At 58.8% G+C, this 16384-nt stretch overlaps 1 protein-coding gene across 1 annotated transcript in view; it reads left to right on the forward strand.

Moving 5' to 3' along the window:
- The window catches only part of LOC116953534 (colorectal mutant cancer protein-like), a 101051-nt gene extending 85257 nt beyond the window's left edge, over nt 1–15794 (forward strand). Inside the window, exons 7-16 of the mRNA XM_032973818.2 lie at nt 1359–1451; nt 3675–3823; nt 4791–4931; nt 5472–5572; nt 6731–6932; nt 8179–8413; nt 10828–11052; nt 11939–12039; nt 13944–14066; nt 15577–15794. Of these exons, the coding sequence (XP_032829709.1) occupies nt 1359–1451; nt 3675–3823; nt 4791–4931; nt 5472–5572; nt 6731–6932; nt 8179–8413; nt 10828–11052; nt 11939–12039; nt 13944–14066; nt 15577–15757 (1551 nt within the window). The 3' untranslated portion in view covers nt 15758–15794. The remainder of the gene's footprint in view (nt 1–1358; nt 1452–3674; nt 3824–4790; nt 4932–5471; nt 5573–6730; nt 6933–8178; nt 8414–10827; nt 11053–11938; nt 12040–13943; nt 14067–15576) is intronic.
- The last annotated feature ends 590 nt before the right edge of the window (nt 15795–16384 follow it).

The raw sequence follows: 16384 nt of genomic DNA on the forward strand, positions 1-16384 counted from the left end.
TTTGCGGCACAGTTTTTGCCGCCAGCTACCGCAGAGTTTCGCGGCGGCTGTGGCGCTACGGTTCTCCGCGGTTCAGCCGAAGTGTCTTCTTAAATAAATAAATAAATGGCGACGGCGCTGCTGCGCCCCACGGTCTGGACGCGCGCAAAACTCCGGCCGCAAATCTGCGCAATTCACTTCGGTTTGGCGTCCGGCGCCCGAAGCGGCGCACTGCCACCCTCACAGGAACCTGATCGCCGCCGCCGTCACCGCCACCACCGTGATCCGCGGATCAAACAAATCACTCTCTGTCTGTCTGTCTGCCGTACACCGGCGTGTACGGCAGACAGAGAGGGAGGGAGCAGTTGATGCGAACGCTGTCGCAAGAGGTCACGCGACGTTTGGCGCGGCAAGGCTCCTCCGCCGACCGTGCGCGCCGAACAAGCCGAGGCCTCTCCAAGCGAAGTGAACGCCGAGCCGCTGGCGGGGGGGGGCCCCGGCGGACGGGGGCCTCCCCCCCCATCCACCGGGGGGGGGGGTGGGAAGGGTCAGTTGCTCGACGTCGTCGTCGTTGCTGTCGTGATAACGACAAGCTGGACGATGCGTCTCCTCCTCTGTCGTCCCTCCTCCTCCTCCTCCTCCCGCTTCTCTTCACATGCAAAAAACTGAAGCGTTTCTGGCAACATCCCTCCAGCGCTTCCTTCCGGGGAGCGCTGTGCAATCAGCAGCGTTGTTTCAAGGCCAAACCTCTGGACCCGTTTTCGACGTGCGGCGTCTCATCGGCAGAGCCGGCCTGGTCCCTGCAGCAATGCCGGCGAAACCGCCGACCTCGCGGTCAACGGCTTCATCTCAATTACAATCGATTTGCGCTCTCTCCATGAATGCGTCGATTCGGATCGATCGAAGCGATCGATCAGTGGACGTGAGATTTACAACCGCGCCGTGATTCGGCGGAAGCCCGGAACGGAAGCGCAGACGGCGGAGAGAGCCGCACGAGGGGGGCGTGCGGTGACGGGGCGTGCGGTGACGGGGCGCCGTGCGGTGACGGGGCGCCGGAGATTAACCGCGGCTTTTTTTGGGCCTGGGGTCGCGCAGCGGATCGCCAGATTGGCTGCTCTTGGTGAAGTGCGACACCAACCGGCGTCTCACGTGTCTGTGCGTGTGTGTCACGTGTCTGTGCGTGTGTGTCACGTGTCTGTGCGTGTGTGTCACGTGTCTGCGCGTGTGTGTCACGTGTCTGTGCGCGTGTGTGTCACGTGTCTGCGCGTGTGTGTCACGTGTCTGTGCGTGTGTGTCACGTGTCTGTGCGTGTGTCGTGTGTCACGTGTCTGTGCGTGTGTCACGTGTCTGCACGTGTGTCGCGTGTCTGCGCGCGTCAGGTGGCGGAGCGAGTGAAGCTGTCCAAAACGCGTCTGGATTCCGGCTCGCCTGCCGAGAGGCCGGTGCTGGGCTCTGAAATCAGCAGCATCGGGGTGAGTGCTCGCCGGCACCACGGGGTGAGTGCTCGCCGGCACCACGGGGTGAGTGCTCGCCGGCACCACGGGGTGAGTGCTCACCGGCGTCACGGGGTGAGTGCTCGCTGGCACCACGGGGTGAGTGCTCGCTGGCACCACGGGGTGAGTGCTCGCTGGCACCACGGGGTGAGTGCTCGCTGGCACCACGGGGTGAGTGCTCGCCGGCACCACGGGGTGAGTGCTCGCTGGCACCACGGGGTGAGTGCTCACCGGCGTCACGGGGTGAGTGCCCGCTGGTACCACGGGGTGAGTGCTCACCGGCGTCACGGGGTGAGTGCTCGCTGGCACCACGGGGTGAGTGCTCGCCGGCACCACGGGGTGAGTGCTCGCCGGCACCACGGGGTGAGTGCTCGCCGGCACCACGGGGTGAGTGCTCGCCGGCACCACGGGGTGAGTGCTCGCTGGCACCACGGGGTGAGTGCTCACCGGCACCACGGGGTGAGTGCTCACCGGCACCACGGGGTGAGTGCTCACCGGCGCCACGGGGTGAGTGCTCACCGGCGCCACGGGGTGAGTGACCCGGCAGCGGTGCTCCCTCCAGCAGTGGATTGAGCCTGGCTGATGACGGTGATGATGATGATATCAGTGCTGAGTTCCGTGCGTGTATTCTTCAGACCGCAGCCAATAGAATTGTCTGACTCCCATTCCGTTCCACATTTTGTGACGCTTGTCTTCATGCAGTTTCAGTGCAGCGCTTCCATCCTAGCAGTGGATTGATCACGGTGGCTAGGAGATTTTGACTACCTCACCTGGTATACAGAAGGTCGTGGGTTCGATCCCGACCCTGACGCCTGCTGCTGCTGTATATTTAGAGTTTGCGTGTCTCTCTCTCTCATCATCAGCACGGTGGCTAGGAGATGTTGACCACCTCGCCTGGTATACAGAAGGTCGTGGGTTCGATCCCGACCCTGACACCTGCTGTATATTTGGAGTTTGCGTCTCTCTCTCTCCCCGTGGTCGCGTGGATTTTTCTCCAGGTCCTCCGGTTTTTCCCCTCCACGTTTAGAATCGACGTCGCGTGTTTTGAGTATTTTGCTTCTGCTATAAAATTCCACGATGATGATGATGATTATAAGCCACTTCGTTGATGCTATCATTTGAGACAGCCATGTCACTTCTGAAAAAGAGCTAAATAGCTCAGTGGAGCCTCAACTGGTAAAATAAATAAAAAAATGTTTCTAATTTAGTTTCTATCATTGGTAGCGCTGTTCCTGGCTGCCCTTCTCGCTTGCCTGTGGTTTCCCGGAGCCTCCGATGATAACAAAAAGTTTGCCGGGCAGAAATACAAATGAGTGTTATTAGTTTAATAGTTTAACAAGGTTTTGAATAGTTTCACATCATGGCCGTACGCCTCGTCTGCGTGCGTTTCGCGTGCGTGCGTGTGTGTGTGCATGTGTGCGTGCGTTTTGCGTGTGTGTGCATGCGTGTGTGCGTGCGTGCGTGCGTTTCACGTACGTGCGTGTGTGTGTGCATGTGTGCGTGCGTTTTGCGTGTGTGTGTGCGTGCGTGTGTGTGTGCGTGCGTGCGTGCGTTTCGCGTGCGTGCGTGTGTGCATGTGTGCGTGCGTTTTGCGTGTGTGTGTGCGTGCATGCGTATGTGCGTGCGTGCGTTTCACGTGCGTGCGTGCGTGTGTGCATGCGTGTGTGCGTGTGTGTGTGCGTGTGTGCGTGCGTGCGTTTCACGTGCGTGCGTGTGTGTGCATGTGTGCGTGCGTTTTGCGTGTGTGTGCATGCGTGTGTGCGTGCGTGCGTTTCACGTGCGTGCATACGTGTGTGCATGCGTGTGTGCGTGCGTGTATGCGTGCGTTTCACGTGCGTGCGTGTGTGTGTGCATGTGTGCGTGCGTTTTGCGTGTGTGTGTGTGCATGCGTGTGTGCGTGCGTGCGTTTCACGTGCGTGCGTGTGTGCATGCGTGTGTGCGTGTGTGTGTGTGCGTGTGTGCGCTTCACGTGCGTGTGTGTGTGCGTGCGTTTCACGTGCGTGCGTGCGTGTGTGCGTGCGTGCGTTTCACGTGCGTGTGTGTGTGCATGTGTGCGTGCGTGCGTTTTGCGTGTGTGTGTGCATGCGTGTGTGCGTGCGTGCGTTTCACGTGTGTGCGTGCGTGTGTGCGTGTGCGTGCGTGTGCGTGCGTGCGTGCGCTTCACGTGCGTGCATGCTCGCTCGTCGCTGGCTCGTGGTGCAGGTGTCGAGCAGCGTGGCGGAGCACTTGGCGCACTCGCTGCAGGACTGCTCCAACATCCAGGAGATCTTCCAGACGCTCTGCTCGCACGGCTCCTCCGTGTCGGAGAGCAAACTGCGAGAGTTCGAGGTCGAGATGGAGCGGCTCAACAGGTGAGCGTCAGGGCGGGGGGGGGAGGGCGGCGGTTCTGAGCTCGCCGCTGGCTACGTCGCTATCACGGATACATTGGAGTTCATCTTCTTGTGGTTCTTTCGGTAAAGTCACGTAGAATGAGATTAAAATAATAGAATAAAACGATGAAATTCTCACGACGTTTTGGCCACAACACAAGTAGCCGTCCTCAGGTAGAGAAACAGGACTGTCCAGAAGACAGCGCTTGCTTTATTTTATTATTTTATTCTCATTCTACGTGACTTTACCGAAAGAACCAAAGAATATGAATCCTTGCAGTCACGAAAGCTTTAAAACGTTGGAGTTCGTTGGCAAATTCATCCTGTTGTCCGTGATTATCCGCCCCCCCCCCAACCCCGCGTGGCGGATAAGCGGGGTACGTTTACGGATTTTAGGAATTGACGTGAATAACATTTGACGAAGAAAAATATTAAAACATAAATTCAACATTTTTGGGACACGTTTGTGTGTTATTTTAAATCATCATTACCATCATCACGTCGGATTAGCACTTCCGATTAGCGCGGTTGGCTACGTACGGTGTGAAAGAAGTTCAACATTACCTTCACATACACACCCGTCCGTGTGTGTATGTGAAGGTAAAAAAATATCCATCCATTCATTACCAATCCACCGATTGGATGAAAGCCTTCCCTCTCGCTCCATGATGGACTTTTTTCTTTCCATACTTCACCGGGCTGCTCATTGCGGGTTGGCGAAAGGTTGGTTGGGGTGGAGGGAGGGGAAGGTTAGGGCGGCACGGCCGGTTATCGCTCGTCGCCGATGTGACCCCGTGACCCGGAGTCTATAAACTTTTTTTTGCCCGCCGGCTCATCGCACCACTGCACCGGCCATGCCACACCACTCGTGACGTTTGTCCGAAGGTGCCACTGAAGCTTCACAGCTGAGTCGTCCCCCCCACCCATCCCCCCAACCCCCCGCCCGCAGCCGCATCGAGCACCTCAAGTCTCAGAACGACCTGCTGACGATCACGCTTGAGGAGTGCAAGAACAACGCGGAGAGGATGAGCATGCTCGTGGGCAAGCACGAGTCCAACAGCACCGCTCTGCGCCTCGCCCTGCAGTACAGGTGAGTGGCGGGCGCCAGCGGTCCCTCTGCCGCCCCCCCGGTTAAGGCGGGGGAGCGACGGCGATGGGGGCGCATTGAACGACACGTTTCTGTATTTACGAGATCTCGGCCAACAATCAATCCCGCATCGTGGACGACGTTGGTCGCGAAAGCCCCTGCGCGTTCAAACTGACGGCGGCCTCGCGACTCCGATTTGCGCGGTCGGCTACGTGTGGCGCGAAAAGAAGTTCAACGCACTCGCGTGCATACGACCCGAGTTCGATTCCCGCTCATGGCCTGCCACCGGTGAGGATTATCTGAACCGGTGCTGGGCATCCACCTAGGTCGACTCCGTTTAAAAAACGAGTACCTGGTGAGATGTGTAACCATCGCCACTGAGGAGACAAAGGCTGCCGGGCGTGGTGCTGGCCACCCACTCCGCCCCCGTCGTGTGCCGTGCCGGCCTTCACAGGTGCTGCTCGCTAGCAGCACTCGCCCCAACAGTCTGTTAACGGCCACCTGGGGGATCTTTGTCTCGTGTGTGCGCGTGCGTGCGTCCAGTGAGCAGTGCATCGAGGCGTACGAGGCCCTCATGGCGCTGGCTGAGAGCGAGCAAGGCCTCATCCTGGGACAGTTCCAGGCCGCTGGAGTCGGCTCCGTAGGTCAGTGGGTCACACGCGGGCTTCTCGTCTGCCTTGATTGGCTTCGGGAGAGAGTCGACGGGACAAAACACAAAAAAATTAGCGGCCTCGAGTCGGCCGCAAAGGGGTCAACGTGGACCCGTCGCGCGGAGGTAAAGGCACAGCCCCGCAAGCGCTCGCTCACGCTAGGGGGAGCTCTTAGAGAGCCCCCCCCCCCTGCCCTCGGGAGAGAGGGAGGGAGGATTATCCTTGGCCTACTGTGGCCCAGACGTATTTGAAGAGTCGGGAGCACCCACGCTTGACCCCACCACACGCAACTCACCTGGCGATCGGCTGACTGCGATGGACCCATTTACACTGCTGGGTGGAGGGGAGCGGGTTTGGGATTTAATAAACTTGCACCGTTGTTTCAAGTGCCGCACCGGGAGATGGAATCGATCAATCCAACCGATCAATGGCATTGGTAAATGGAATCAAACAATCAAATAGATCAATGGGATCGATCAATCCAGTCAATCAATAGAATCGATTAATGGAATCAAACAATCAAATTGATCGATGGGATAGATCAATGCAATTGATGTGATCAATCCAATCGATAAATGTAATATACCAATGTAATCAATCAATAAAATAGACCGATCCAATTAATAAATGTGATCGATCAACCCAATCGAACAATCCAATATATCAATCAAATCGATCGGTGTAATCGATCAATCCAGTCAATCAATGGAATCGATCATTGGAATCAAAAATCACATTGATCAATTAAATCGATCAATCCAATTGAACAATTGAATCGAGCAATACCATAGAACAATGGAAGCGATCAATCCCACCGATCAATGTAATCGAATCGACTAATCGGATCTCATCAATGCAATCGACGACCTAATAAAGTATTAAAGCTTTCGTGACTGCATAAAATTACTCATCGGTTTTTTCGGTAAAGTCACGTATGTAGAAATACAATAAAATTATATATTTTTAATATATTTTGTTTTTAATATAATTTTATTGTATTTCTACATACGTGACCTTACCGACAAAACCAATGAGCAATCGACGACCTCTCAATCGCGGTCCCGGCACGCCGACCGTTATCCTCCTGATCCCAAAGGCCCCCCCCCACCCCTCCAACCCCCCCCCCCCCCCACCCTGCGTCGGCGCGAGCAGCCGAGCAGCCGAGCGGCGGCTGCGGCGGCGGGGGCAGCGCCGAGGACGTCTCGCGGGCACTCAGGAAGGCCCGCGACGGCCGCAAGGCGGCGGAGGCCGCGGCCAGGGCGCTGCTCGCCAGGCTGGACGGGGTGTGCGGCGCGCCCGGCGCCGTCGGCGGCGCCCAGCCCTGGGAGAGTCTCTCCTCGCACAGCCAGACCAGGTGGGGGTCGAGTCTGTCCGACCCGGGTGAGAAGTCGCGATGGAGGCGAGATGGCGGCGGTGTTGGGGGCGGGGGGGGGGGGGTGGGGGTGGTGGTTGAGTCACTCGCAGGACAAACGCTAGGAAGTGAAAACGAGTCAAGCGGGGTGGAGTCGAGACGAGAGGGGCTCTCGTCGCTGGCGGGGTGGCGGAAGATGGCGGCGGCCTTCGCGAAGGAGCCCGCTTCTGTTCGCGGCCGATACCGTCATCGACGCGGCGATCACCCGACCACCATCGACGCTCTCCCGGTCCCCGGAGCGGCGACTCCGCCGCTGGGAGCAGCCACGGAACCGGAGGGAGGGGGTGGCCGAGGGGGGTGAGGCGGCTGGTACCGGCGCGGCCGCCCACGGTGGGGGGAAGTTTCCGTCCCTCCGCATTTTGAATCGACATCAACGTGCGTTTGGAATTCATTTTGGCCGCTCTACATTTCCGCACGATAAGCCGCTTCTCTTGAGCTTTCCATTTGTGATGGCCAGGTCGCTTCTGACAAAGAGCCCCATAGCTCAGTGGGGGCCTTATCTCGTGAAATAAAAAAAATAGTTTTAAATAGTTGAGTTTGTTTGGCCGCGGCTTCGAGAAGCCGTTCCGGTTCCTTCCTGCCCAGATGTCCGGTGGCAGGCCGGGTGTGTTCCTGGGGCTGTGCTCAAGACTTGTTGTTGTGTCGGTGGTCCAGGTCACTCCTGCAAAGGAGGCTCGACGCTGGCCCCTTGGGTTCACAAACTGGTGACACAACATGCACTTGAGACTTGAATTGGGGCTCGCTCGCTCGTCATCTCACTCAATCATTTACATTCACTCACCCACCCACTCGCTCGCCCACTCACTCATCCGGTTAGTCACCCACTCACTCATTCACCCACTCGCTCGCTCGCTCGTCAAAACACTCATCTACTTAGTTGCCCAATCACTCATTCACTAACTCACCCACTTGCTCGCGCACTCATCCAATTAGTCACTCACTCACCCACCCACTTACTCGCTCACTCGCTCGCTCATTCACTCATCCACTTAGTCACCCACTCACTCATTCACTCACTCACTCACTCACCTACTCGCTCTTGCAAATGATTCCCTATCCCGGTCTCTCGCTCTCTCGCCTGGTTCAGCAAAAATCAACTCGACCTGGAACCTGAACTCCGTGTTGTCCCATTGCCCCCATCCCCGTCGCTCCCGCCACCCCACCCACCCTGTCCACCCACCCCCGCCAGCACGACGAGCTCGACGGCGAGCAGCTGCGACGCGGACCTGAGCAAGGAGGACGAGCAGCGGCTGCGCGACTACGCGCAGCAGCTGCGAGCCGACTGCGCCGCCGTGACGCTCACCATGTTGGAGCTGGAGAGCGTGCACCTCGACGCGCTGAGCTGCGACGTGAAGTCGCGCGGCGACGGCTCCCGCCTCGACCTCGAGAACGCCGTGCTCATGCAGGAGCTCATGGCCATGAAGGTGAGACTGCCGTGCGCGAGAGAGAGAGAGAGAGAGAGTAGGGGCCCCCCACCCCCGACTCTCTGCGAAGGAATGAGCGATCATTGATTGTTTGCCGCATGGGGCACGCGTGTCTCGTTCGCTGCCGGAGAGAGAGAGAGGACGGCTCGGAAGCGCCAGAAGGAACCACAGACGGGAGCGGTGAGGCAGCGGCCGGGCAATGAGCCGGCACCAGATTCGCCACCCAAAGCCACCCATCCACCCAAAGAACACACACCCACCCAAAGCCACCCAAATCCACCCATGCACCCAAATTCACCCATCCACCCAAATCCACCCAAAGTCACCCTCCCACTCAAATCCAGCCAATTCCACTCACCCAAATCCACCCACCCAAAGCCACCCAAATCCACCCACCCACCCAAATCCACCCATCCAAAGCCACCCATCTACCCAAAGCCACCCAATTCCACCCACCCACCCAAATCCACCCACCCAAATCCACCCATCCACCCAAAGCTACCCACCCACCCAAATCCACCCACCCACCCAAAGCCACCTACCCAAAGCCACCCACCCACCCAAATCCACCCAAAGCCACCCAAAGCCACCCACCCAACCAAAGCCACCCAAAGCCACCCACCCAAATCCACCCACCCACCCAAAGCCACCCAAAGCCACTCACCCACCCAAATCTACCCACCCACCCAAATCCACCCACCCAAATCCACCAACCCACCCAAATCCACCCACCCAAAGCCACCCATTTACCCAAAGCCACCCAATTCCACCCACCCACCCACCCAAAACCACCTACCCAAGTCCACCCACCGAAAGCCACCCAAATCTACCTACCCATCCAAATCCACCCACCCAAATCCACCCATCCACCCAAAGCCACCCATCCACCCAAATCTACCCACCCACACCAAAGCCACCTACCCAAAGCCACGCATCCACCCAAATCCACCCAAAGCCACCCAAAGCCACCCAAAGCCACCCACCCAACCAAAGCCACCCAAATCCACCCAAAGCCAACCACCCAAATCCACCCATCCACCCAAAGGCAACCAAATCCACCCACCCACCCAAAGCCACCCAAAGCCACTCACCCACCCAAATCCACCCACCCACCCATCCACCCACCCACCCAAGTCACCCATAGCCACCCAAAGCCACCCACCCACCCAAATCTACCCACCCACCCAAAGCCACCTACCCAAAGCCACCCACCTACCCAAAGCCACCCAAAGCCACCCACCCAAATCCACCCATCCACCCAAAGGCAACCAAATCCACCCACCCAAAGCCACCCAAAGCCACTCACCCACCCAAATCTATCCACCCACCTAAATCCACCCACCCAAATCCACCTACCCAAGCCACCCATAGCCACCCAAATCCACACACCCAAATCCACCCATCCACCCAAAGCCACCCACCCAACCAAAGCCACCCACCCAAATCCACCCATCCACCCAAAGCCAGCCAAATCCACCCACCCACCCAAAGCCACCCAAATCCATCCATCCACCCACCCAAATCCACCCAAATCCACCCAAATCCACCCACCCAAAGCCACCCAAAGCCACCCAAATTCACCCACCCACCCAAAACCACCCATTCACCCACCCACCCAAATCCACCCACACACCCATCCACCCAAATACACCCATCCACCCAAAGCCACCCACCCACCCAAAGCCACTCAAATCCACCCATCCACTCGAAGCCACCCATCCATCCGAAGCCACCCACCCAAATCCACCCATCCACCCAAAGGCATCCAAAGCCACCCAAAGCCACTCACCCACCCAAATCCACCCACCCACCCACCCAAAGCCACCCAAATCCACCCACCCAAAGCCACATAAAATCCACCCACCCATCCACCTGAATCCACCCACCCAAAGCCACCCATATCCACCCATCCACCCAAAGCCACCCACCCAAAGCCACCCACCCACCCACCCAAAGCCACCCAAATCCACCCACCCAAAGCCACATAAAATCCACCCACCCATCCACCTAAATCCATCCACCCAAAGCCACCCAAATCCACCCAAAGCCACCCACCCACCCAAAGCCACCCAAAACCACCCACCCACGTTCTGCTGCGCCGCCTTCTCGTCTTCCTGGATTGTTGTCCTAGTGGTTGGCTGCCCCTGGCCGTTTTGTGTTCGAATTCATCTGTCCCATCTATCTACCTTGCCTATCTGTCTAATCACCTCCATCCATCTGTCCCATCCATCCATCTCTCCTCACCCTCCTCCATCTGTCTGTCTTGCCTGTCTCTGTGTCCATCCCTCTCTTCCCACCTACACCCATCTGTCCACCTGTCTCTCCGTCCACCTCTCTTGTCGTGTCCGCGCGCCGGTCCATCATCCCCCCGTGACACCGGTCCCCCCCCTCCCCTGCCCCGCGGCGGTCCCCAGGAGGAGATGGCGGAGCTGAAGGCGCAGCTCTACCTCGTGGAGAAGGAGCGGAAGGCGCTGGAGCTGAAGCTGAGCACGCGCGAGGCCCAGGAGCAGGCCTACCTCGTGCACATCGAGCACCTCAAGTCCGAGGTGGAGGAGCAGCGCGAGCAGCGGAGTCGCTCGCTCGGCTCCGGCGGCACCGGCGGCACCGGCGGCACCGGCGCTCGTCTCAAGACGCCCAAGGTCGGCCTGACGCCGGTGTTTAGAGGGTGGTGCAGCGTCGCCACCATGTCATACGTTTTACAGGGTGGCGCAGCATGATTGTCATGGCCTTGGTGCAAGGAATTTAATGGAAAACCTCCGTCCAAGTTTCCCTCCCCTCTTCGTATATCGCCGGCGCACAGGCTGCTCCCGCCCGTGGTCCCCCGGTGCAGTTGCACCGCCTGCACACTGCCTGGGACAGACTTCCTCTGTGGGGGTCAGAGGGCACGGGGATGAGCGTGGGTGTGGAGGTGGGGACGGCAGTTGAGGGCGCTAGAGAGAGTCAGTCGACGAAGCCGCTCGGCAGTTTCCCCAGCTACGTTTAAGCTTTAAATATAAACTCCGACCTCTGAGCCGGGTGGTTCAGAGGGCAGGGCGCTGTGCTGGCAACAGCCGACCGACACGCCGTGGGACGTCCGTCACCCAGCAGTGGATTGAACAAACCTCCGTGGAGTCTCCGCTGACAAACGGACGGCGCGCAATCGCGGCTCCTCCACCCAGCAGTGGGTGGAGCACGCCGCTGCCAACGACCGTGATTACCACGGCGACGCTCTGCGGGCGTCCCCATCCGCGGTTTCCACTGAAACAATTTCCAGCGGCGTGGAGAGGAAGGGTTCGACTCGTCGCCATTCGCCGCCGCCCAGTGCCTTCCCGATGGTTGGCCCGCGTGTCGCGCGTTACAAACGCGGCTGCCCGTGAAACAAAACCTCCATTCTCCTCTGATCGTTGCAGCCGTGGAAACCGCAGCGGCCGCCCCCCTCGCCCGCCCCGTGCCCCCTTGACTCGTGACCCCCGCCCCACCCCCGTCGACCCCTTGTTGACCCCTTATTGACCCCCGCCCTGCCCCACCCCCCTTGCCGCCCAACAGGAGAACGGAGAGACGCTGACCGCGGCGATCACTCTGGCCGAACTCCGCTCGCCGCTGCACGATAACGACCTGGCTAACGAGCTCTCCGATGCCCTCCACAGGTCAGCTGACTGCTCATTAATAAATTTGGTCGTTGGTGCTGGGACGGAGGTCGGCCGCGAGGAGGTGGGGGGGGGGCAAGCCTTGTCCTTCCTTGCGTGGGGCTAGCCGCCTGAGACACGTTGGGCGGGTAGCCACACGTTTTGTGTTCGTGTGCATGGCGGCGGCGGCGGCAGCAGCAGGATGTTCAAGCAACATTTCTCTCGTTTGTATGTTGCACGGTAATACTGGGTGCTTCAAAGAAAATGTTAACGCTTCTGAGAATTTGCAACAACGCCACAAGCAGTGTGCTACCTCGGGGCACTGGAGATCACCTGGAGAAGATCCCAGGCCACGCGTTGACAACGATGGCGAGCTAGTGGAGACTCTTCGACTTTTTGAAGCTATTCACGTTACATTTGGTATCGTGTTACAGTGTATATCCGTGACCATATTGCCCATTTGTCCTATTATTATGTATGTTGAGCAACATACATAGCCAACTCGTGCTCATCGGAGGTGGGGGGGTGGGAGGGGGAAGGACAACAAACTAAATACAACAACGACAACAAAACAGTTCTAGAGAAATGAGTTTTCGATCAAGGTGATTGTCAAAGTGCGTAAGGCACCAGCGTTCCAGACGGCCGCAGGAGCGCCTCGCGAAGCGCCGCGAGAGAGCGAACGCGGCCGCGGAGTTGCCGCCCCTCCGCCGTCGGGTCTCTCGGCGTCCACCTCGGACACGAGCAGCAGCGTCGCCCGGGAGAAATGGACGTCGCTCATTTGAATCCGGACGCGATCGGTCGAGCCCACGCGTTCGCACAAAAACAAGCATCCCCCCCCTCCCCCCCCCCCCCCCGTGTAGCCTTAAACAGACTGTTGGAGCAAGTGCTGTTAGCGAGCGCCTATGAAGGCCGGCACGGCACACGAGGGGGTGGGTGGCCAGCACCACGCCCGACCGCCTTTGTCTCCCCAGTGGCGATGCTTTTACACACTGCACCAGCTACTCATTTGAGGCCGAGTCGACCTAGGGGAGGCCCGGGACCGGTGCAAATAATCACGACCGTTGTTGGTGGCCGCGAGCGGGAATCGAACTCGGGCCGATGAGTTTCGTTCGCGCGGCCTGAATACAAATAAGACAAATACGAAGATCCCCTCCATATAGCCTGTAACAGAGAGTTGGGGCGACTGCTGTTGGCACGATCGCCCTTGATGGACACACGCCTGCACACCTTGGCTTCATTCAGGGGTCGACATTTCAGCATTTTCGCAACCCACCCAATATAAAATCCGAGGGCGGCCACGTGCGGTGCGACTGGACATCTGTTGAAAAAGGAATTCTGCAGCTCATCGGATACCTTCAGCATGAGTAAATATTCCGATTCTGTTAGCGGTCGGCACCACCGGGCTCCCGCAGCCCAGGAGGGTCCGCCGGTGCCCGCGGGGTGCCACAACGTCGCCGGCGGTCTTCAAATCCCCGCACCGCCGCGTCCGTTTGCCCACCCGGCAGGAGGGAGTGGGTCGCACCACAGTGAGTGGACGGCCCAGGCCGGCGAGCGGTGGGGTGATGATGTGTGGGTACGTGCACCACCGCTTCCGAGAGCCGGGTGCGTAAAGTCTCTCTCCCATTGGTTCGCTCCAGCGAAGGCTCCTTCCGCCGGCGGTGGCGTGAGCGGCAATTGCGGGGATGCGCCTTTAATTATTATTATTGTTGAGTATTTTGTTGTTCTTTTATGTGAAAAAAAATATTAAGAATTTCGCATAATTTATTGTTTGTATTACGCTTTATTACTTTATTATAATAATTGTATTTATTATTTCAGATTGATTATTATCTGATTACACTTTATTATTATTTTATCATGAGATTTATTTATTTTATTTCCTAATTTATTTATATTTTAAATAAATTGCCACCGCGTCCCTCTAGGGAGAAGAAGCTGAAGGTGCGTGTGCAGGAGCTGGTGGCGGCGCTGGAGAAGCTGACGCGGAGCAGCGAAATCAGGAACCAGCAGTCGGCCGAGTTCGTCAATGACCTCAAGCGAGCCAACAGGTGACCCCCACCCCCCCTATGGGTGACCCCCACGGGTGACCCCCACAGGTGACCTCCACGGGTGACCTCTACGGGTGACCCCCATCGGTGACCTCCACGGGTGACCTCCACAGGTCACCCCCACGGGTGACCCCCACGGGTCATCCCCACGGGTCATCCCCACGGGTGACACCCACGGGTGACCCCCACGGGTGACCCCCACGGGTCACCCCCATGGATGACCCCCATGGATGACCCCACGGGTGACCCCCACGGGTGACCCACTAGGGTCACTCCCACGGGTCACCCCCATGGATGACCCCCATGGATGACCCCACGGGTGACCCCTTGGGATGATCTCATGGATGACCCCCACGGGTGACCCCATGGGTGACCCCTTGGAGTGACCCCCACGGGTGATCCCCACGGGTGACCCCCATGGGTGACCCCCACAGGTGACCCCCATATGACGCGGACGCGAATTGGATATAACGCGATCGAGTGAACGGAATCACGTCGCAGCGCGAGTAGGAATATGCACGGCTGCCCCGGTGTAGCATCATCGCACGAGGTGGGATGCTGCTGGATGCTTCTAGATGCTACCCACGCGTACCTCGGTCTTTGTCCGACCTGCGTATGCGTCTCACGAGTTATCGCGCGCTGTGCTTTACCCCCTATAGAGTCTATCATTTATTATAACGCGATTTACCATCACGCAGTGTTCTTCAGGAACGCAACTACCTCCGCGTTGTAGGAGAAACAGACCGTCACGTACGTGGCCGTGTGTGTTTGTGTGTGTCTGTGTGTGTCTGCGCGTGTCCGTGTGTGTCTGCGTGTGCCGTTTGTATCTCTGTGTGTCTGCGCGTGTCAGTGCATGTTTGTGTGTGTCTGTGTGTGTCCGCGTGTGTCCGTGTGTGTTTGTGTGTGTCTGTGTGTCCGTGTGTGTCTGTGTGTGTCTGCGCGTGTCCGTGTGTGTTTATGTGTGTTTGTGTGTGTCTGTGTGTGTCCGCGCGTGTCCGTTTGTGTGTCCGTGTGTGTTTGTGTGTGTCTGCGCGTGTCTGCGCGTGTCTGTGTGTGTTTGTGTGTGTCTGTGTGTGTCTGCGCGTGTCCGTGTGTGTCTGTGTGTGTCTGCGCGTGTCCGTGTGTTTGTGTGTGTCTGTGTATCTGCGCGTGTCCGTGTGTGTTTGTGTGTGTCTGTGTATCTGCGCATGTCCGTGTGTGTTTGTGTGTGTCTGTGTGTGTCTGCGCGTGTCCGTGTGTGTTTGTGTGTGTCTGTGCGTGTCTGCGCGTGTCCGTGTGTGTTTGTGTGTGTCTGTGCGTGTCTGCGCGTGTCCGTGTGTGTTTGTGTGTGTCTGCGCGTGCCCGTGTGTGTTTGTGTCTGTCCGTGTGTGTTTGTGTGTGTCTGTGTGTGTCTGCGCGTGTCCGTGTGTGTTTGTGTGTGCTGTGTATCTGCGTGTGCGTGTTTGTGTGTGTCTGTGTGTGTCCGTGCGTGTCTGCGCCCCCACGCCGCCCACGCCCCCGCACCGCGCAGCAACCTGATAGCGGCGTACGAGAAGACGAAGAAGAAGTACCAGAGCAAGGTGAAGAGGCTGGAGGCGCAGACGGTGTCCATGGTGGAGCGGCACGAGACGCAGGCGCGGATGCTCAAGCAGCGCATCGCCCTCCTGGAGGAGGAGAACACTCGCCCGCCCGCCAACGAGACGTCGCTGTGACCGCGACCGGCGGGGGGCGACCGGAGGGGGGGGGGCGACCGGCGGGGGGGGCGACCGGCGGGGGGGGCGACCGGCGGGGGGGGGGGGCGACCAACGAGGGGAAACGGCGGCGGCGGCAACGGCGTTAGGCAACACCATTGGCGGCAACGATGGTGGGAACAACGGCAGCAACAACGGCGGCAACGACGGCTACAGCGGCGGCAGCAGGCGGGGCCGCTGGCCAAGGACTTCTCGCCGATCCATCACCGTGACACGCACACACACACACGTGTAGCCTGTAACAGACTGTCGGGGCAAGTGCTGTAAGCGAGCAACTTATGAAGGCCGGCACGGCACACGAGAGGGGGTGGGTGGCACAGAGAGGCACGCCGTTGCCTGCGCTCCCGGGGAACGCGGAACGCTGGGCCAAAGTCGGGTCCGTCGCGTCCGAGCATTGGGCCAATCGCGCGCGGTTCGGATGCGTCTGGCCCCCAGCGTTGGCCCAACGTGTTCCGTGTCACACTGGGGGGGGGGGGGGCGGTCGCGCGGCCGGCCCACTCACGGAGGTTGGCCGCGGGGTTTTCGAATTAAGAAATCCGCGGCAGCGGGCCCTGGTTCGTTCCAGGGCCGATGCCGCTTCCGCAGATA

This window comes from Petromyzon marinus, chromosome 52, assembly GCF_048934315.1.
Source record: "Petromyzon marinus isolate PM22_M1 ecotype Great Lakes invasive population chromosome 52, UKy_Petmar_22M1.pri1.0, whole genome shotgun sequence".
In the NCBI taxonomy this organism is placed as follows: domain Eukaryota; kingdom Metazoa; phylum Chordata; class Hyperoartia; order Petromyzontiformes; family Petromyzontidae; genus Petromyzon; species Petromyzon marinus.